A 23,390-nucleotide genomic window follows, 5' to 3' on the forward strand; every position below is an offset into this window, starting at 1 on the left:
GAATTTCCAAACTTCAGGTATTCAAACATACACTCGTTGAAAACTCAATGGATTTCCAACTCTGCCTCTTTTAAAAAGTCTTTCCACAGTATCTTCGCAGAAAATACTTGCTGATTATTAAACCAACTTACTTTAGTAGAAATACAAGATATTACGTAACAGATTTTTTTTTTTTTTTTTTCAATTAATAAAGTTGCACACATCAGACACTGCACGTGCACAGACATGCAAGCACACTGGACAACAAACCCACACCAATTTATGTTGAAAGCTCAGAAGCTTTAGAATCAATAAGACTTCAGCTGACAATAAGATATATAAAAGTTATCATAGTTTAGGCAAATGGTGATATCAAGCTCATATTGCAAAGCTGCAAGATATAATCATCCATATGATAACAAAAAACATGTTTCAGCATTGGTATAACAGAACACAATTTTACTAATCGGAATATGATGGTTCCCCAACTGCAAAAATATGTTAGTACAAAAAGTGAACATGGGAGTGAGGCAAAAGCCCACAGATGGTCCTAGTTTCCCCCAAGGCCACCCACTGTCACCCGCAGTGAAACATGCACACGAACTGTATCTATTATATCTATATCCAAACAAAAACTACCCACGAGTCAAATCAATATCAATGTGGGTGTTCCTCATGTCCATTTGCCTTAAACCAGTCCAACCTCCCATCACTGAAGGAGGGGTCAAATTTTGATTAAGCACAGCACTGGTTGGTATACTTTTATCACCCACTGGATGTTCAGACTCATGGCCTGATTCCTGACCAGTTTTTGCTTTGTTCTTTGTTCTTGAGCCACCATAAATAAAACTTCCAACTATCACCTGCAAGAAGTCACCAGTAAAGGATAGAGCATTAATAAGCAATATACAAATGAGCACACAAGCAAGATCTCCCAATCTGGTTGTTGCTGTCATTTACCTCTATGCACAAACAGCAAATCAGAAAGACTCAAACAACAGTATTCTCGTTTTTTAAGATCCAACCCACTAGGAATGCTACCAAACCAAGAGGACTAGCAACTTGGACAACTCTTGATCTCATCAGAAAATAAATAAATAAATAAATAAATGCAACTTTTTTTTTAAAAAAAAAGGAAACTGAAACACCTTTAGCTTGCAAATCTTTAAAACATTAAAACTAAAAGAAAAGGTCCATATTGCAGGCATCAGACCAGCAACCATCAACAGAACTCCTTTGTTCTATGCATCCAAAAATTGTTTCAGATAAGAGACAAGAAAACAAAGATCTAATGGACCTTCCCAGTGGCTGCAAAACCAGAAAAATCCCACCTAAGAACACAAAAGCTGATTTGAGAGAAATCTGAATTAACCCAGATTTAATTCAGGTTTCAAGAAGCTGATTTAATCTAGTTCTGGTTTGGATCAAGGGGTTGTCGAATCTCATACCACAACACACTTAAGAAGAATTCTATTGATAGTATTAACTGTAATTATTCATATTGCATATTCATGCTAACACTATTACTTCATCAGCATCCATGTATGCTTGTGCACTAATTAGTTCTGAAGGAAACAATACTTCCAAGTTAGGTTGCCAACTTTGGAGGACTTAGGGTACATGGTGCTCAAACAAAATCGAGGGCTTTACAAAGACAATAATTCTGTCCAGTATCTTAAGGCTCCAGTTATCTGATATAGGACAATTTTGAAACAAGTTTTTTTTTTTTTTTAATGCGATTTTACTTAATGCATAAAACTCAATTCATATATAAGCTTGGACCTTATGAACATAACCGTATTGACAGAAGATGACTACCTAGGATAGTCATTCAACAATGCAGCAGAACAGAAACTCAAATAAATTACCTGGACAGGGCTTGCAGCCCTAAGCAGCCCACCAACACCACCACCAATAACTCGACCATCAGGACTAGATAGGGAAATGCTTAGGCCCCCACTTCTGCTACGTGATCCGCCATTATCAGTCTTCAAATAAGAGCCAGACAAGCATAGAATTTCAAAACGACCCTGCACAAGCACTGCCATTAGAGACAAACTTACCTCATTTTTGTAATATAAACAGTGTAAATGAGAAAACAAGCATACGTAAATGGAAGCAGAACCCAGAACTTGCAGAGTGCCTAAAAGAAACTTCTAACACGCATTTGTCTAGAAAACAGTTTTATCAGCACAGAGGAGCAAGAAAATGCTCCCAATTGTGAGACAACAATCAAAAAGCCTCATCCCCTCACAAACTTGAGAATCTTTTATAGCTGGCTTCCAAATGTCATGCCGCCCTCTGAAACCCAATTTAGAAAGTGGACTTGCCATGATAACTAAAAGGTCAGAATGTAGGTGGCAAACCTTAGAGGAAACCTACACAACTGGATGGAGAGCTTTTTTCCTTCCCATTTTACTTTATGCTTACACACCACCAATTCATTGAGATAGAAATGATCAAGGTTAAAAGAAAGGGAAAAAAAAGAGCAAAATCTAAGAACAAAAAAAATGGGGGAAGCTGGGAAACCAACAGAGAACAGAAGAAGAAGAGTTGGACCCTTTGACATATGGGGAAAACAAATGGCCTGAATGCTTTGATGGGAATGGCAGTGGATCAGGTCCTGGCAAGAGTTGTTAGCCACATTTGTTAAGTTGTATAGATTCAGTGGTGAAGCCATTTATATGATTGAGGGGCGAAATGGCAGCAACTTATGTTTTTTTTCTTTTTTTTTTTTAAAAAGAAAGTCAAACAATGAAATTCCATATTATGTGTTGATGTCGGCTAGGGATTTGATACACCGGGAAAGAGGTTGGAAACAACATCAGAAGCATCAGAATTTTATTGGCAGGGACCTCATATCAAGGAGTGAATCAAGAGGCTGCTTGTTCTATGCTTGAAAAGAAAAGATAAAAGAAGAGAAAGGATTTACCATACTGTAGTTGCTGCTGCTTCATCCCAACCATAACTCTTAGAAAGGGTATCTTTGTTAAGAAAGTAAACTCAAACATGGATTCCTTTTTGAGAGACAGATCTACCAATATTCATTTTTCACTCGAATGGGCATCTACTATTGGGATCTAGGATGTAGACCACGTAGGTAATGGGACTTCAACTTTTAAGAGGCCAACATGGGCTAATGAAGAGTTGCTTATCAGCAAATATAATACATAGGAAAGTCTCAAAGATATTATAATCTATATATTTCCCACTTTACACCAAACTTAAGAAATTTACGATAAGATCAAAAAGCTCTCATCATACATCCTTTGGTAACCAACTCCAAAGTTTGTGTCAACAGTATTTGACCGAAACCCAACTGGGTAGTAGATCCCTGATGGACAGATGATAGCCATCGGTAGTCAGTCCCCAGCGTCGACAGTCAGCTCGCCCAGCCCACCTATTTCCCTAACCTGCTGAACTCCATGCAACCTGCTTGACCAACTTTAAGATTCACTCTTTCATAACGCAACCATATGAATGGAACCTGCTATTCATGATATATGGGACAAAACAATTATCCTTTAAAAGAAAAATTGTAACACAATTTCAAGAATTGAATCAAAGAGAAATATGCAGTTATTCAAAAAGTGGTATTCTTATAACCATCGTTAGACATAGAAAATGAAATTTCGAGAATGTCATTTTGGATCCAGAAATACTCGTCAATTTGTTAGGCAAATGAAGTCTAAAGAACTATAGCTATCTAGTGCATCATAATATCATCACGATCCTCAATTTGGTAGACATATGATCTGTTAATTTGGTCGATGTATATAAACCAATAAAACATGACATTTATCCTGTGTTTGGTTGGGGTCATGAGAGGGTGGACGAAAAAGGAGTTGTCCATCTACCATTTGGTCCAAAAAGTTACAGAATGGATGGATGAAAAAGGAGAGATTGTCCATCCACCCTGGCCTATCAATTTGTATCCTCCCATATTGGGAGGATGCGATGAAGGATAAATGGAGCATTGATGTATAGATTCTTGGATTGACAACATTATCCCTCATTAATTTTTTGACAAAACTATAATATTTCTTCACTTTTTCATTCATATTATTTATGTATATTTATATATATACTATTAATTATATACTATTAAATTTTATTACTACTTATTTTCATTTTAGTACATAATTTCGATAATTATAATTATCTTCTATTTCTTTATTTTTATTTACTATTTTTAATTAACTATTTGTATAATATAAATTAACTATTTAAATTATATTTTAAATTAATTAGTTATTTATATAATCAATATATAATTAATGCATTAATAATTAATTTATAAAAATTATTTATTAAATTAAATTAAATATTTATGTAATTTTTATATAATTATAGATTATAATAATTGAGTTTATATATTGTTTACTTCTTTAGTATAAATAAGTGTTATAAATTGATTATAGTAATATTTTTATCAAAGAATAGTCTAATAAAAATATTATATAAATATCATTCTTCCTTTCATTTCTCCTATGTTAAATAGAAGAGGAAATCATTTCTATCAATCCTTCCATGTTTTATCAAATATATGAAAGGATGGATGAAAGATCCATCCATCCTTTCCCATCTTCCATCTTTTCCCATCTTCCATCCATCCTCTTCCTCATCCATCTTTCTTCCTCCATCCATCCATGATCCATCCTTCATACCAAACAGAGGGTTAGAGAATGCCATGAGAGGAACCTTGATATCATGGAGATTCTTGAAAGCCTACACAACCTCCAACAGATTTTGCTAGGGAAAAAGGAGTGCTAATGGCCACAATCACCTTTCTGGATGAACCTCAAAGAATCTATTTTTATTTCTTTTCATCTATCAATTCCATCAATAAGATATTTGCTTATTGATCATGTGCTAGTCCCGATGTTAAGAGCAAAAGCATTACTATGACATGGTCAAACGATTGTTTGTAAACTTAGTTAGTAAATATCTGACATAAGGCATCTCATGTAAACAGATTTCCAAAAATAGTCGACATATAAAGGCTAACTGACATTCTGCAAGACAAAAATGTTAATCGTAGTTCGCATGGATTCCAACAGATTTACAAACAATGAAAAGAAGCAATATTCAGTTATACTGCAATATAAGATTTTCCTACCTCATAAGTGACTGTGCCACCAGAACTTGAAGGCTGACGAAGGGTCACCGTGGAAACAGAACCATTTGCTGAGAGTATGCACACAGCCCTTGGGCCCTGTTGTGAAAATGACATTATCTTTGTTGCAATATCCTGCAGAACAATAGTGATGAGCAGTCAAATCATTGTTATAGTGAAGCACACTCAAAGCAAAAGAAGAAAAACCATTTTTCCTACCAAACAGAATGGACTCAAGTACATTTGGAGCATCAGGATTTAAATAGTCATGCTTGCTAATAAAAGAAACAATAGATGTTACATGAAACTGAACTACAGTTCTACAGTTCTGCCGACATATTCATGTGTCAACAAAGAGGGAAAGCAGAAACAAGAAATTGAGGGAGACCCATCTACCATCTATCCAGATAAAAAAGAACAAGTACATATCATAACTCTTCCTGTTCTTTTCTTTAAATCATTGATTCCTTCATAGACTTAACTGCAAGTGATAGAACATAACTGATGGGGAAGTGCCTGGAATCAACCAATGGAGCTATTATGTTGCTAAGCAGCACCTCTGTTTGGGCAAGCATATAAAAAAATATAGTTGTTATTATGATAGAATTTTGATGCATATGCCTTGAAGAATCTTGCCTAAAGCTAAAGCAGCAAGCTAAGATGCAGTCTGCAGTACTGATGGGCAAGCACCCAGCCTGTAGGTGAGCACTTCGATAGCAACAGGGTATCCCTAGCCATTATGGTAAATGGATATTTAAAGACCTTGTTTCTTGTTAACAGCGACTAGTTGAAACTACATGTAACATTTTAGAGATCTCTTCTATATTGTCTTTGCTTACCAAATGAGGAATTTATGTGGAAGCATATGCCAGTCATTTTCGTTCGTAATTATACAAATACTTCTCAATAAACTAAATGAATGCCCAATGGACTAACAGCACTGCATTATGAACTGTTTCCTAAGGTTTTTCCTCTCTAAAAACATCCAAAAGATCATAGTTATGGAAACTAAACAATGTTATATTAAGGCTGTGTTTGATTTGGGAAGCAGCAAAATGGAATTAGCACCGATTACCTTCTAGGTGGAATTGCCACAACATGGGCATTCTTTAGTGATGCCTATTGCAGTAGTTATGCCATGAGTTATGCCCCTTTTTAGCTCCACTTGGATGATGACCTTTAGTCCATTAAAAAGTAAAAAGCATAAAAAGTGCCATTATGCCAAGGAATAGCTTATAGCAGCTCCCTCATGGAATAGTTACGCCAGTCATGAACAATTTTGACCGGCATAACCGGCATAACTATTCTATGGTTATGCCTCCTTCCTGAATGCTATTTGGCAAAGCCTGCTTAATGCCCAGACAAATGTAGCCTAAGTGTCATCACGTTCCAAGAAGAATTCTATACATCAGCTATGTAAAAGATATTAACATTAAAGGGGCAAGCCATACCTCTCCTACTGGAACTGTGATAATATGTGGAGTAAAACCCATTCCAGCCGAGCCAACAATCCATTCCCCTACAAGACAATCAATAAAAAGATGTCAAATCATATCCAAGCAAAAGATGCTCCAATACCAGTCCCCTTTAACTTCAACATGAATGTTCAAGAACCAATAGAGGACACCACATGAAAGGATGTTTAAAGTAAACTTAAATAAATTTGCATTAAGTAAACATGATACGACCGCTAAGTATAAATTGCGGTGGTAGCATGTCTAAGAATGAAGACATTTAGAAAGCATCAAGGAGAATAGTTGTCCAAGTTTGGTGCATCACCACTGTTGGAGGCTGCTATGAATAAACCAATGGCATCTATTGCCCCTAACAAGCTTACATGAATTATTTGTTTCTTGTGTGTAATATGCACAATGCTATGGAAAAGGAAGAAACAGAGAAAAATTAAAAACCAGAACAGAAGCAAAAATTTTGTGAAAATTAATCACAGAAAAAAACAAAGTTCTACCTTGCTTTCACACAGCTAGACAGAGCACCGATATTAAAGATAAGTACGGACATTTTTATTTCGGAAAATTATCAACTCATGGTATGCCCTCTAAACCCTCCGTGGGCCATAGAAGCTCAAGAAAAATCTAGAATTAGGCAGTCCTTTGGCACATTGAAATCAAGTGAAGCAAATACAGGATATGGGCAATATCAGTGTTGCATAATTAAATCCAATAGGTGGCAACACTACAGGCTATCCAATTTCAATTTACAGTGTCACTCCAAAAACTCAATGAGGGTTTAAAAAAGGGATGACTGATGCCTCAACTACTGCCCTAGCTTCTTCAATGCTAAAGAGATTAGTAGAAAATTTAATTGTAAAGAGTGAATACCTTTCAAGGGGCTAAACAAGTCTCAAATGGCAGCTTTACTGAAATGATAAATCCCATGCAAATGCTAAAAATTGCACCGACTTGCCTCCAAAAATTACAACTGAAACACAATTACATGCAGACAGATCAAAGATCACATAGTATCCACCATTGGATATTTCATTTTATCCTATGCCCCAACTTATGAAAGCTTTCAGACATCATAGAAGAACACCTTGAGTTATTTGCATGACCATGTGCCTGTAAGATGTACACATCATAGCTTACTATTAACCCATTCAACCATTAGAATTTCCACAATGGCAAGAGACTAGCTTGAAAGCTAAACAAGTAGAGGAAGAGACCAAAACATCATGCAATATAGAGCATGAAGACAGTGACAAATAAACAAAAATTGCCTTAAGTCAATAAATTAAATCTTTAATAAAACTAATATATAGACAGCCACATACTCAAATTACCTACAGGCTACAAAGTTAATAAAAAAAATTCACACACACACAAAAAAAGAATATTATCTCAGTCAAGGGGAAAAGCAATTCTTGCCTGAATCACACCAAGAAAAAAAAAGGTAACTAAGCAATTCTTGCCTGAATCACACCAAGAAAAAAAGGTAACTCACCAAGAGAAGCCAACTGCTGCTTCCTCCCAGTTCCAGGTGGTCGCCCCCTACCCCGCTTTTGCATTTGAGAGGCCGACCCCGACCCTGACACCGATGCTGCACCAGACACTGTGCCAGACCCCGACACGGTAGGAGGCGAGGACAATGGCGAAAGAGCTAACGCCATTGCACCGTCTGGCCCATACTTCCGTGGCCTTCCCCTCTTCCTCTTGACAGGTACTCCTGGACCAGGTCCCGCTGCCCCACCCACATTGCCAACATGCGGTGACATGGAAGACGGAGTCTCCACCTGAAACCCTGGTCCAATAGACACACTTCCAGCGTGTTGTAAAGAAGATAAGCTCGAGCTGGGGTTAGTCATCGAGCGGATGCCAGGAGGTGGACCATGTAGCCCTGTCTGTGATCCAGAACTGTTCCCACCGATACCTCTGTGGTGGATGTAGTATGGAGATGGACCAGACATCGATATGGCATCCCTCCCGTCCATGCATGGATTAGATGGCTTTCAAAGATGGCGGAAGATTACGATGAACGAAACACAGTTTATAATCTCTGGTGATACAAAACAAGAAAAGTTTACAAAGTATGCAAGATCAGAGATGAAAAGAATTTTCTTTTTTTTATTTTTACTTCTAAAGTTGAAGATGCATGAAATAATTCAGAAACCAAACATTAAAACAAAAAAAAAAAATTTGACAGCTATAAACAAAAAGGAGAGGAAAGCAAAACATTTAAGATTCTGAACTCGAATGTCCAAAGAAGATAGGAAAGAACAACAAAAGCGAGACATGAAGGAAAACAAGCCTCGGTTTGGCATACGAGAGCTCAAATGGAAGCCAGGCTTCGATGTTTTTTTCTAGCTCCTTAGCAAACCCTAAACTCACAACACTCACACGAAAAAGAAGAAACACCAAGAATTCCAAAAATGCAAGCCAGAACAACCCAAAAATCATATCTTTCTAGCCCCCGCAAAGCCCTAGTTCCGCCATAACGCCACAAAACAGCTCGTTTTCATGATCCCAGGAGAAAAGCCCAGACTTGAGGTCATCCCCGCGCCATCCACCCGCAAAAAGAAAAAAAAAGCCCTAACTTTTTCCTCTTTTATCATCGTCGCAACAAACCCCAAACCAGAGAACCCTTAAATCATCCCGACTTAGACCTCGACCACTTCCCTAACCAAACCTCAAACGATTAAGTGCGGAGAAGAACCCTAGAGCTCAAAAAACCAACCTTTTGGAGAGGAAACAAAAGGAAACGACGGAAGAGAGACAAGCCGCAAAGGTGCAAGCCCTGGCGCTAACCTCCGAACGTTTCAAAGACCGCCCACCTGCCAAAACCCTCTGCCAATAGCAATGGCACCAACCCCAGCCTCTGAAGCCTAGCAGACACGCACCGAAGGAACGCAAGCCGCAGTCAAAGCCCGGTTTCGCAAAAACCCTCGCTTTAAGCTCTCCTCCTCCTCGCCCAATGCGACTCCAAGAGAGAGAGAGAGACGGGATCGAGAGGCAACGGAAGGCCTTCAACGGCGGAAAGGAGTAGAGAGGAAGCGTTCAGAGAAGAGGAGAGAGAGAGAGAGACGATAGGGAGTACGACCGATACTGGAATCGCTGATAGGATAATTACAAATCTCCAGATAACAATAAATAAACATAATAAATAAACCAAAACAAACAAGCGAACCACTTCGCTGTTCACCTCACAACACCAATCACAGCACTCCAGCCCATCAAAGCCGTCCATCTGTACATAACTCCGTGGGACCCACATGAAACGTGGGCCCCACCTCTGTCTTTTTTTTAATCACAACACTGTGAAACGTGTCCGATACAAGGGCGTTTATGCACGATGTTGGAGGACAAGTGGAGGACCGTGGGACCCACTCTCACAGTACGGAGATTTTTTTGGTTGATTGCTGGCTACAATTTATTTTAAAGTTTATTTTACTATAGGGGTGATGGCCGTTGGATCGTGAGCGTGGAGAATTCCACCTTTTGGATTCAGAAGTCGTGACGGTTGTACAGGAAAAGAGCCCGTTCGCGCACCATTCCGGCAGAGCAGAGGATCCGCTGTATGCTATCGGTCGCTTTTTGATATTCTAGCTAATAGATGTGTGACACGTCATTAAAACCGAAGGATTTAGAAAGGGAGCGGCCGTAATCCTGTCCAATTTTGCTGCCGTCGGAATGTATCGTGGAGTGCAGCTTAGGGCAGACAGGATGCTGAGAACGTCTTGGATCTCGTGCCATTTTTTAAATTTATTTCGGATTTGAAGCTTCAATATAATAGAATTTTATTTTTTTAGAAAGGCAAAAGGTAGGGAAGAATAAAAGTTGGCCTCTCTTTCCTCATCTGTGTCATTTTCTAACCTTTCCACCCATCAATCATGAAGAGGATAGAAATCTTTTGAAATTTCAATTTTAACACTCTTAATCTTAATATAATGATGATGATGATGACAATATTTGAGAAAAAAATGAAAAATAAAATAAGATAACTATTCTACATTTATCATAATGGCGTTCCATGATGGTAGTAAGTACAGTTGGTAGAAGATATTTTGTGCGTTGTGGAGCTACTTAGACTTGGGAATATTATTCCATTAAAAAAAGAGTTGGGAATATTGGGAATAGTTGCGGAGATATTTGTGCGGTGTTACGTTGGATTCTTCCCTTGATGAACAGGGATTAATTGCTTTATTATATTCTGGATTTGTGTGAGGGGACGACCGACCCAGAAAGACCATATCTTTTGAGATAACGTGATTGGTGGATTTGTCTGGGAAGTCCAGTGGTCCCGAGCCGGCTGTGGCCTCCCAATTTGCTTCGCTTGTTCACATTATGCATGGTGGCTATCCCGAATGGGAAATGAGAAAGGAGCAGCGGAGAGTTGTTTGGAGGTCCTTTTCAAGCAATTGATTTTAGCAGCTCTCTCTGCTTTTATCTTGAAAAAAAAAATTCTTTTCTTTTCAAAATAATTGATTGTACTTTTTTATTATTTTCAAAAATAATTTTAAAAATAAATAAATAAATATTTATTATGATTTGAAGAGTTTAATTGTTTTTTTTTTTTCCAAAATAATCTTAAATTTTCATTTGTGATATATTATACCAACTTCCTGCATTTTTTTGTTTTACATCTACAAAATTGCACCCAAGAAAAGAACCAAGTCTTCATCTATCATCATAAAACCAAAGCTCAAATTGTATTCAAACAACAAAAGAATGAAACTGCATCTTCACATGCTAGTGGTGCCCTTAATTTCTGTCGATATCTATATTGAATGCAAAATGATCCAATTCTTAGTTTAATAAACTATAGATCCATATTTGATTGCAACAATCCAATGTAGATTGAAAGGAAGCTTTTCAGCTTCTCGTTTCCAAATCCATATTGGTAGCTAATCCGATCCCTTGGACTTCGTGTTTATCCTTATTGAGTTCATCCAGTATCTTTCAACATTTTGGAACTCAAAAGTTTGACAGTAATATACCTGGAAAAAAAAAAATCATAATGAAGTTTTGGTCCCATGTCGATCAACCTCTTCCTACTTAATTAATGAACAACAATTCAGCAAGCATTTGTCCAAGAACTTGAGTCAAGTAAAATTGCGGTATCACGTTCAAAACGTAACCCATCTTTTAAAAAGGAAGTGTCATTTCTTGAGATAACATCATCATTCATGTCCCTGAACAAAATGCACTCTTGATTCAAATATCCCACCTATAGCTTCCAATGAGAAGGAAGTACCATCCCGTTAAGTGAACGCCACTAGCTCCATGGTGGGCCAGTGACCAGACCGAAGAGAATGTGACTCATTTGGCTCTAAATGCCAAAATATCCTGCAGGGCAAGTGGATGAGGACCTCTTCCAACATGGCCCCCTGCTGTAACTCTTGAGAGTCTCAGCCTCATGGCTTCCAACATCTCCTTATCCTTGAAAACAAAGTAGCCTCCAAGTTTTTAGCTTGTCATCTATCATCATTCTATTACCACCAATCAAGAGAGAGCCTATGCCTCAATGTTCCCTGACTCAAGATATTTGGAATTCAAAGGGACCACCAATGTTCATTTCCTCAATGGATAAATATCCCACCAACAAGATAAGGGTGGAGGAGCTTACCCCACCAAATGGCTGAGATCATGGTCCAGTTTCAGGTGGTTGGCCCCCCCTTCAAGTCCCAGCCACTCTCACACACAAAACAGGGTCTCCTAATATGTTCTCCCCTTTTTCTAAGGAAAAAAATAATAATTTGTATATAATCTGGATTTGTAAAATTAATATAAAACCTAAGTAAAACTAACTACGAAGTTTTCACTGAATGTGTTTACAGCATATAACATGCAATTTGAGTAACTAAATTTGCCCAGATACACTGACTTTGCATCATATACAATTTCGAAAGTATCCTTCAAATGAACCATCACCTCACATCTAAAAGTTGTAGATATTGCTGACTTTCTACCTCTAGAAGCCAAATACACAACGAAAAAGAGTTTTCGCAAACCAAACCGGATTTATCCATTGATGATGAGCATTCTCTATGTCCAGATGCCCGGCCTGCACTATCACTGCTTCCCTCCATTCTTCAACATAAACAGTTAATCTTTTTTTTTTTTGTCTCTTTTGTTTGCAAACCACAATTTAGCATTCTATATCTGGTTCTGCTGACACAATGTCCACCAAATTAAAACCACTAAGAATTATAAAATGACATGAATCATAAACCTATATGAACAAGAAACATCAACCGTGCAGGTTCTTTACAATCTATAACAATATATCAGGAAAGAAGTGTCCACAGACAACTTAAGGCTCCAAAGGAAAAGCAAAAAAATAAAAATAAAGAGTGAAAGTCTCTCCTACTTTACTCCTATGCTTGTTATGGGGCAATCAACTCTCTAATGCATTATGGACCATTTAGAGAATAGTGTAACTTTCACACCACCAACACAGCCAAGTCAACCAGCAGAAACATGATATTTCAATTCAATGCTATCCACTTGCAGGGAAAATGGCAATTACACTAGCAAAAGGAAGATAGCCAAAGGTCAGAAAGTGACACTCAAGCTACAAAACTGCGTTGAAAGGGTCAAAGTAAATGCTACACTTCCCGAGTCACCGTGGTAATAACAAGCTACAGAATGGTGACTTGACCATATACATGTCTGTTTGTCAATCTCCTTTGCTTGGGCTGCTTTAATCTTTGCCAAAGCTGACAATTTGGTCTTCATCTTTTGCTTCCCAACCGAAATATTCCTGAATTTTTCTTCTCTCTATTCATGTCACTACCATCAATCTGAATCAAGAAAACACATATGGAATCCACGAAAGGCTAAAGTAATAATATGCATCGTCTTGCATATGCAAACATCATGGTCACAGCATGGCAACCATCTCTCATCATCTAAGTTAATAGAAAACCTAAACCAGTAAGCAGACTGAGAAGGGGGGAAGTGGTGGAAAAACATACACAAGCAACTTTTTGGTAATAGTGACAGCAGCAGCGCTAAAATAAAGTATACCAAAGTTTTAAAACCTGACACAATAACTGTTATTTGTCAGGCTGTAAAACCCAATAGCTGGGATCCACTTTATTGTTCAGCATTCGATTAAGAGTTATTGTTCATTCTTCTACCTTAGAAATGCACAGCATTAGACTTGAGAATCTTAAATCAAGTAAAGAATATTTCCTCGGATGAGCCACACATTCCTTTAAGTTACTAATATTTTGTCTTCCATAATTTCTTGTTCAATTCTATTTTTTAAGACTTACATGTTCGTCATGATGTGCACATGGTCCAGATTTTGGTAAACCAATTTTAAAACAGCTGGGAGCTTTCAGCTTACAAGTATTAATCCAGAGTACAATGATATTTGCAGCATGATCAAAGAGCAAGAGAAGGGTCCAGTGGGTAAGAGTTTCTGGAAAGCATAAATGAAAAGGTACGAAGAGAATACAAGGTATGAAGAGAATACAATATATTGTGTGGCAATACCTTCTGCAAAATACAAAATGTACACGCTGATGGACAGCTTGAAAAGTTGGCTCCTCCCATATATGATCACTCTTTATTTCAATCCATGTAACAGAGAGCATCCTTCACTAGGCAAAGGCATTTGCGGCCATTCTCCATGATGACCTCTTGCCCTTATGCATGGTTACAACTATATCAGTTAATATGATTGGACAGCAAATATCTCATAATGGAGAACCAAGATTTGCTAAACAGATGACAGTAGTCAGAATGGAGCAAGGAAAGGCTTATTTAATTTCTGAGCAAGATCAAACAGAATTTTTCTAAAATGGATCTCAATCTATGAAAAATTCATTCACTAACTACGATCCATTAATAAGAGGCCAAAACTTAAATGGAATCATATTCAATAATAGCTTGTTAATATGCATGCATAACAATAATCATCAAACCTTGTTCTAACCATGCAGGGTCAATTTTATGAATCCTAATTTGTCAAAAGTGGATATTTACACTTCCATGTCATTTCAAGCTTTTGTATATCCTTCCTCACAACTTCTATCCATGTTACCTTAGATCTTCCCCTCATCTTCCAATCTTCTTCAACAAATATAGAAGTGCTCCTTCATATTGTAGATCCCTCAATTTCCAAACCATCTCAATCAATTTGCTATCACTTTGTCTTTAACTATATAACTCCACTAATATAATCATTTCTTGCCATATCCTTCCTAGTATACTAGCATGCATAATGCTTTGATTTGCAAAATCTTTCCAATGAAGTCTCTTGGACAACATTATACACTCAGTAAAGTTTCACAACTAATCAAGGAAACAACTCAATATGACTCCCATCAAGAATTCCCACAATTTGTCTAGTCATATGGAAATCCTGCAGTCTAAAGATGTCCATACATCAAGATTCAAGTGGTTCCATTATGAGAAATAATATGTCAGCTTATACGATGTTATAATATGTAGAACAGAAGAAACTATTATAACAAAGATACATAGATCAAGAGTATACTGTTTGTTTAAATCTAACAGTTACCTTAGTGTGGACAACAAAAAAATACCATCAAAGTACAGTACATGTACAAGAGCATACTCTTTTGTTGCCATGAACGCTTGAAATGACTAAAGTTACTATAGTACAAGAGAATGACAAAGAACATTGCAACCAAACCAATTAAACATGAGGTATGGTACCTCATATACTTCATGGTGGAAATTTTGTCTCATTACAAGAAAAATGAAAAATAAGTACGCAGATAATGTCTCCATGCATTCTTTGACACTGATAAATATACATAGAATTTATAGAATTCAAAAAGACCTCCCAAGCACCTCACAATCAAAGTGCATTGATGCAGCAAGGTTATAATCAAGTTTGAAGAAAACAAAGATCTTGTGGAAGACATATTCATAAAGCCAGAGGTGAAACCCCATATAGGCTAAAAGGATATTTAACTCTTCAAACAATCATGTCGCTAAAATGCCCAAAGAAGAGCAGGATTGCAAGCAGATGATGTTTTTAAAGTGATTTAATGCGTAAGAAAAAAAAATAAAAAGAATAAAAAAAAAAAAAACTTGTATCCCACAATCGATGATGAAAGTGCGGAGAACCTTATCATAAGGTCAATGTAATTATTGAAATATTGATGTATATCATTGTATAGTACCATTTTAGGTAGAACATAACACTTCTTCTGCCTCACCAACATCAAATCTACCAGTTTTAATTTCAGGGTAACCTATTGGATTTTATTCTGTGATACCAAAGCATGGCAATAAGTACTCATAAAGTGCTTATATTGTCCTCTACTATTTGGTGTGGCCTAAGATCAAGGTTCCCAGTATCTCAATGTCATATCTGTATAAACCAGAAGCTTGCAGGATACAATGTACCATGCCACGTTATGCCACTTATTCACACAATTGGCATCAGTCTGAACTCTGATAGGTTCTATTCCTAAATTGTTTCTCGGTGAATGAGTCCTTCCAGTTACTAAAATAAAGCGGCTTCAACCTAGACATATCCACTATCAATTAAGAAGGCTCAGTAAACTAATTTAAAAAGATAAATAAATAAAAACGTTCCTTCTAGATGACGAAGAACATGGTTCATGTTTATCAGTTAATAAAGATGTCTCTCCCGCATAATCTCCCAAATAACATAACTGGAGCATTTTGCCAATAGTTAATGAATGAAAACAAATAACAAGTCGAACATAATCCAAACGACATGAAAAGAAAGAAAAAGAAGCAATTTTGGCGATCCATATCAAAACAGTAAACCCTGAGGAGGGAAAGAAATCCAGATGATCTAAAAATTATATAGAGATGAAGGGGATATTAAAAGGACGGTTCTCACCTTCATCCTGGACTTCTTTGCTTGCAGCTTGTTCTCTTTCTTTTCTCTTTCCTCCTCCTCTCCTAAATGTATCAAAAAAGTAAAAAGAAAAAGAAAAAAAAATAAATAGATTGGATTAATCGAAACTATAACAGTAATATAAATTAGAAGGATAATTCTTTCCAATTGGAGGTTTTACTTCGGAGGTCCAACTCGTCCTGCTTTATTCTCTTCGTTGGATTGTTAGTCTTCGACATCATTCTCTCACCCCCGCTCTCGCTTTTGCTTGCTTTCTTCGTCTCTGGAGTCCCTTTCGACGCTCCGGGTCCTTCATGGGTTAATATTACAGAAATGCCACTCTCGAGGCAGCCGGATGCGCGTTAGATCTAGGTCGGTTCCCTTGTCGGTTCCAGCGTTTGACCCCTAGGTTAGAGTCAGCTCGAGCCTGGATTCTGTGAGCCTGAGTCAACGACAGGTTGATTAGATTTTAAGAGATGACCACTGAAATGCTGGTCGTTAATTTTGACATCAGCCTCTAACAAGTTATAAGGGTTGATCCTGGCTTGCATCTTCTTGTTGTTATTGGGAGAAGAGAGGGAGATCCTTCTATACTATAATTATTTAGGCTTAAAATTTTATAGTTGCATTATCTAAGAGATTAGCGTTCAGGAAGCAGTTAAAGAACCACTATTTAAATCTAAAACGTTCATTAACTTCTGACTGACATATCAGCACAGTGATCCAAGTGGTGATTGATCGATCTACCTATCTAAGTATTTATATATATACACTTATGTATATCCGGCTCTTGATTCAAAATTAGGAATGGGAAATGTTTCTTTTGAAAGCTCTCCTATCAAGGAGTATTTTTCCCAAAGTGATCACAAGCATCAGTTTCGATGCCACTAATCGTAGATTTTTCTTTTTTCTATTTTAAGACTGATGATGGGAGTTCTAAACATAGTTTTATACATATATGTCAAGAAAAATTAGATAGTATAAGAATTAGATTGGTACTACAAGCTGTGATCGATCAAAGCTAGAAATTTGGCAAGTCCTTGAAATTTCTGTGATTCATGAAGCCGTGATCATATTTGGAAGATTTGGCTTGAAATAGACATAACTTCAACCATACTGAACATCACAATTTGACTGGCAAGTAGTTTCTTTATATAATTGGGCATTGCTTGAACATTTTCTATTGTTTTTACAGCATAAAGCAACTTATAATCTATCTCGAGATGAAATAGTGCTAAACTTTTATGCTCAATAATGATGATGATGCTACTAGTGTTTGATGATGATGTGCCACTGAACTTCCTAGTTCTCGACCAAAATGGATTGAAGGTGTAATTCCCTTGCTTAAAAACATATAATTTTTCAAGCCAAATGCTGCTAGAATAATCAAATATTTTTTTCTAACAATCAAATAGAGTTGTGATTCGACAGAAAAAGGGAAAAAAAACTATAAGCCAAAGTTTAAGCATTATGCCCTCCTGGGAGATTGATCTTGATTTCTCAACAAAATTACTCCATCCACAGGCTAAACTACGTATGTATTCGGATCCTCTACTCTTCAATGTTAAGCTGCTTATGGAACAGCTTGATGTCCCTAAAGTTCATCACATCAGAAGAACTAGCTAATAATGAGCTAGCTTATTCGTTAGATAATGCAGCAAGAGAGAAGAGATGGCACATTGAATGACCTACTTTTGATCAGTTTCCTTTTAGGCTTAGGACCCTTATTATGGCTCCTTATGTTGTAAAGTAATCCAAAAATTAATATAAAATGCCTACAGGCCTTAGTTGATTATTTTTCCAATTAGCCATAATGTGTCGATTTATTTACCGATTATGATTCTGTATTCACCTCTTTATGTTTGGCTTGTTTAGCTCCACAATTTAACCTGAATTCCCACGTTCTTAAACCGCATCCACTCTTATACTGTAAAACTAAGTTGAGACTTCTCACTAGAAGTATTAAGGGAAAAAAAAAACATTCTATTGAGACAGCTTTCCTAGAGCAAAAAAGGCTCTTGAACTGCTTCTTGAACACACTTCACAGGATTTCCGATATGTGTCACATAAGTCTTCTATGACAAATTTTGTCACACATGCAAATAATCCTGACAATGCCTTCCCTTTCACAAGATCTTCTAGGTGTGGAATTCCTTCTCTTCCATGTTGTCAGATGTATGCCACATCCCGTGCCCGGGGCCATATTATTTGTATTTGGGATTCGTTTCTAACAAATTAAGGCCAGTCGATATTAACCTCATAGGTGGAGTTTAGCCAAGAGAGAACGGAGAGGTGGCACGGCCAACTATATCAGTGAAGTAACCTAATTATATCTAATGAATTAGAGGAACGTCTCTAGCATCGCTATCTTCTCCACTCCACTCACTGTTCAATGTGGCACAAGGGAATTGATGTAACTCACAAGGGCCAGTGAGGTTGGTGTGAGGACTGTGCCACTCACCAGGCACCATATAGGAGCCATGTAGGAGGAATAGTATTGTTGGATTATAGTTTTTATGAAATAACTACAATTACTGATAAATCAATGACACTTTGTAGCTGATGTTCTTCTTGACCAAATGAGATTGGACACTTTTCTAGTCTTCTCTGTCTCTTTTATATATTTATTTATTTATTTATTTATTTTTGAGAGAGAGAGAAAAGTGGAAACTCATCCTGCTTAAAAAATATAAACGTAAACAAAATAATAACCAAGATCACATACCCTCTCTCATTGCAATTCATGCATCATCCAATGGTGCGTGCTGGAACAAGAGAGGATGCTCATCATATACCCAACTTGTTCAATCACCAAAAGGGTACTGATTCATGCATGGATGATGGGGCTTAATAAACTAGACCCTCTGGTTCAAACATGAAGACACTTAAAACTCAAGAAGATAGGGAAAATTATCGAACAAGAAGTCCCAAACAGAAGCCTAGCTATGTGGAGAGATCAATAGTGCTGATTTTGTTTATGGTGAGTTTAGATTTAAAGTCTGTTCTATTCATATGAGAGATAACTATAGGTAAAAATAAGAGATGTTGTGATGGAAATATGCTTACCACTTTATTATCCATGTAAAAAAAAAAGGCAATTGTGTGATGAAGGCAAGACGAGTCACAAACTCGATGAACCACCTGTAAGCCATGATCAAACAAACCCTGACAGAATAATGTGCATGCATGTCAATGGGCCAACTTCGGGCCTCAATTTATATCTTTTCGGGCCAGATCTTTGGAGTGAACCTATTCAAATTTGCAGATACTTTCCAAATTAATTTAGACCACACCAACATCTCTGACCGTGTACAGCACTCATGAAGGCTGTTGTATCTGGCTTATGTCTCATATGACATGAACTGAGAATACTTACAAATAGATGAGACTATGAGCCAAATTACATCTTTTGTAATTTATCGGGAAAAAAATCCTTTGTTCTTTTTTATAAAGACCTTGCTTTATTCATTTATATAATTATACTACTTAAAAAATAGAAATTATGTATTCGAGAAATAAGAGAAAATAAAAATAAATAACTCTCACACTCCCATATTACAAGAAGAGGAATCAAGTCTATACGTTGTAAACTTTTGAATCATTTCAATATAAATATTGCATATTACATGTAAAATTAAGAAACAAAAGCTGAACAAAAAGAACTTTTCTTTATGTCATCTTACTGATCAAGATTAAAGCACATACCTTCTACATGATGCCTCCAATGTCTAACTGGAGAGAGAAACAAATTGCCCACACTAATTCACAGGAAGGAAGAAGAAGCAACAGACGGATAATTCCAAAGGAATGGCATGATCTCACTACGCTATCAACTGATGAGAGAGAGAAGACAGAGATCAATGCGATCCCTTTGGAGTTCTCCATCAGCTGCCCACACCGACCAACATGGCCCTCTCTCTCTCTTCAATTCTTCTACGACACATAGCTCTCTTCTCAGCTTTATTCCTCTTCCTCGTTCTCTCTCTATCCACCTACACGCGTATGTGCGGTGGGAGTAGAGGATGTGGGAGGGTTTGTGGTTTTATTTATATATGAATAGAAGCATGTATAAAAAGAAAGAAGGGAGCGGAGGAGGAGGTTGGAATGGCGAAAGTTACCGAGCGGGAGTTGCAGTTGCCGTTGCTGTGCTTCACGCTTTGGACGTGAGGCCGAGCGGGAAGCGGGGGCTATTTGAGTGACGCCGTTCCCGCGCCACATGACCTAAATGCCCTCCTCCAACCTAGTTGGCTTTTCTTGCTTCTGTTTACCATTCCTTTTTATTTCTATCAAACAAACATCTCTATTTTTCCTTCTTCTTTTTTTTTTTTTTATACAAACTGGTGGTCATGCCACTCTAGTATAAGGCTAGCTTATAAAATCAAGGTACAAATAGCCCCGTAGGTCCGATGGACATGGGTCATCTTGTCTCCAGATCCATCTTTATTTTTCATTCAATCATGGTACTTCTTTTATCCGATAGTATTCAACTTTTCTAGACTTTAATTAGAGTACAAAGGAATCCTCCTCCAATCAGCTTGGCTTTTCTCCTTTGTGTTTCCCATCTCTTTTCCTTTCTGTGAAGCTAATACCTTATTTTTTATTCAATTATAATGCTTATATTACTCGGTAGATTTTTCGGTATTAAATTTTCTAAGCTTTATAGTTAAGGAATCTGACATATGCAAGGTACATGCTTAACTAGAAGAATAAAATGTTGATTGATGATTATTAAAAAATGAGAGAGGCTCCGATGCATATCTATTGATATTTTTGAACATACAAAATTATAGAATCTTTGCAAATTATCAACATAAAGTATATTTACCTTATATACATGATAAACATAATTTTTTATATCAATTGGATGCTAGCATATGGTAGAGTTGCTATTTATAGTAGAATTGGTTTTTCTAGCTCTACTCCGAAGTTATCTCTTGGCAAAAAAAAATACAAAGATCTTGCCCTGTATTTGTGTATATAAATATTGACATAATGATAACCATTTCATTTAGAGTATAAAATATTTTATGAGGACTATGTTTTCACAGTCAAATAGGTAACTAATCAGCCTTGGTAATTGATTTCTCAAGAGATGGCATTTAATAAGTTATCTTTATTTAATAAGCCTACCTATCCATGACAAAATATCTTTTAAAGCATTGTTGGAAAATTAGCTAGCTATTGGAGTGGCAGTTCTTAAGCCCACAAATCACCATAAGGAGTTCTATTGCAAAATAATGTGAATTGACCATGTTTGTTGCCTGGCCATTCTCAATCCCTTCAAGTGGCATGAGTTAAATTCTATTATGGGACCCGCATAGAAGTGGATGCAATCTATGAGCAAATCTATTGTCGTCGTACTGTCGAACAGTTTGAATGGGCCGGTTAAAGTTACTAGGGGTATTTTTGTAACTTCAGACCACAATGGGCGTTACATCCGTTGTTGAAAGGTGGCCCATGCCCTTCAAGCGATATAATGGAGGTGGTAGCTTCTCACGGTTGGATTCCTTCCCACGGCTCTGCTCAGAGGTCAAGAACTTCTTAAGACAACTTTTGTTTTAAATGCCACATCAAGTGGGAAATAACACCCTTCTGGTTCTACGGAATTGTTCAAAGTACCATCTAATTACTTAATCCTTCTACCATCTAATTACTTGTTTTGTTTCAAAAGTTGCGTAGTTTATCTTGATTCAAGTTCAAGCTAAGCTGTGTGGTGATCCAAAGATTTAAGTTGATTCATAAGTTGCTAGTTAGACACAAAAAGAAAAAAGGTTATAAGATGGAACCTCTCATAGGAATAGAAAGGACAGCACAACAAAGGAAAAACAAAACAAGTACTCTTCTTGTCACATAAGTGGGGATCGACATTGAAGCAGATGTCAGTAAATACAAAGATAAAGAGAAGGGTGTAATTCTCATAATGCCAAAGACCGGCATGAGTAGCAATCAAGCCCTAACCTTGATAGGAAGAAAGTGAGCACTTCGTCTGTCCAAGAAAATGACATCCACTTAAATTGTATTATTATCTTGCCTCAACAAAAAGCTAGCTTAAATGTTCTTGATTATTCTATCAGAACAAAGCGAAGCAAGGAAGGATAAAAGAATAGCAAGGTATAAAGAAAGTGGGGTACAAGATTACATCTAGCATTACCAAAGAAGCTCAATCAGAAAGTTCCCAAGAGCAGCCATCCATCACTCTGCCATAATCTTGCAAAACCAAAAGTAATGTGTGAGCCTATAAAATTATGATGTTTGAGACAACCGGAGAGGCTAGGCTGAGCTCTGAAGTCTGATGGCATAGAAGATATGGGAGGTTTAAGAGGTTTCATCGATGTGGAAGGAGTACTCACAGATGGGATTGAAGTGGCCTTGTCAAGTGGGCAACACCAGCACTGGATTTGATGACGCAGCTTATAGGTCAGGATATTTCGGGGAGGGGAATAAGTTGGAGAGCTTCTCTTTTCTCTATCGTCCATGTTTCCCTAATTCTGTAGTTGTTAAAAAATTGTCGAGGCAAGTCCAAAATCTGCACATAGATAAGTTTCTGGATGTCCATGTCAACACCCATGCACGTTTGCCCCACTGAGAAAATACTACTCGCTTTCTCCAGGTACCAGCAAAGGATCGATGCATTTTAAAAACCAAGGGACATCTTAAAATAAAAATTGGAGCAAGAAAAAACAAAAACTAGCAACACGTGTATTTAACTTGAAATTTTTTTAACATGCACATATGCACGCAGGTAGACTGACCTACACATGAACACTACCTTCGGCTCAATAATGAGAAGAATAAACCAGTCCCCTTCCCCTCTTGAATATTCTTTCTATCCCATGAGAAGTGCAAGAAGATCCACCTTATGGGATTAGCCTACTCCAGCTACTTCGAAAATTTCCTCCGCAATAATTTGACTATGGAAACTCTGCCAATTACTCACAGTAGGGGAGTTTAAAGATTCAAATCTCAACAATGTGCAATATTCCGAAAT

The 23,390-nt window shown here is 37.1% G+C and overlaps 1 protein-coding gene and 1 long non-coding RNA gene across 7 annotated transcripts; both read right to left on the reverse strand.

Annotated features, from left to right (window-relative positions):
* Positions 1-417: 417 nt before the first annotated feature.
* LOC105059033 (AT-hook motif nuclear-localized protein 5) lies at positions 418-9,673 on the reverse strand. Of its 2 annotated transcripts, none has more exons than XM_019855411.3 (6): positions 9,358-9,673; positions 8,057-8,608; positions 6,547-6,614; positions 5,099-5,230; positions 1,848-2,009; positions 418-842 (listed from the first exon to the last, which is right to left on the reverse strand). In XM_019855411.3, exons 2-6 carry the CDS (start codon positions 8,541-8,543, stop codon positions 615-617), a joined length of 1,077 nt encoding a protein of 358 aa, XP_019710970.1. In that variant the 5' UTR covers positions 8,544-8,608; positions 9,358-9,673; the 3' UTR covers positions 418-614. The 2 variants fall into 2 exon arrangements, with proteins under 2 accessions (XP_019710970.1, XP_010940468.1); XM_010942166.4 differs by having other exon boundaries at positions 9,287-9,672.
* Positions 9,674-12,338: 2,665 nt separating this feature from the next.
* LOC105059034 (uncharacterized) lies at positions 12,339-23,196 on the reverse strand. 5 transcript variants are annotated; one of them, XR_012137594.1, is made up of 6 exons: positions 22,753-23,196; positions 22,554-22,609; positions 16,584-16,844; positions 16,406-16,467; positions 14,053-14,204; positions 13,018-13,352 (listed from the first exon to the last, which is right to left on the reverse strand). It is a non-coding gene; the product is annotated as an uncharacterized lncRNA (long non-coding RNA). The 5 variants fall into 5 exon arrangements; XR_012137597.1 differs by lacking the exons at positions 13,018-13,352; positions 22,554-22,609; positions 22,753-23,196 and adding exons at positions 12,339-12,717; positions 20,108-20,729; XR_012137596.1 differs by lacking the exons at positions 22,554-22,609; positions 22,753-23,196 and adding an exon at positions 20,521-20,725.
* Positions 23,197-23,390: the final 194 nt, after the last annotated feature.

This window comes from Elaeis guineensis, chromosome 16 (assembly GCF_000442705.2).
Source record: "Elaeis guineensis isolate ETL-2024a chromosome 16, EG11, whole genome shotgun sequence".
NCBI lineage: Eukaryota > Viridiplantae > Streptophyta > Magnoliopsida > Arecales > Arecaceae > Elaeis > Elaeis guineensis.

What these genes read in the sequence shown, in the direction of transcription:
- LOC105059033 (XM_019855411.3), bottom strand. Translation starts at nt 8,543, where the DNA reads ATGGACGGGAGGGATGCCATATCGATGTCTGGTCCATCTCCATACTAC. An exon ending in GCAGCAGTTGGCTTCTCTTG is followed by an intron (nt 6,615 to 8,056) that starts GTGAGTTACCTT and finishes ATTGTCTTGTAG; the next exon opens with GGGAATGGATTGTTGGCTCG. An exon ending in GGGCTGCAAGCCCTGTCCAG is followed by an intron (nt 843 to 1,847) that starts GTAATTTATTTG and finishes GACTTCTTGCAG; the next exon opens with GTGATAGTTGGAAGTTTTAT.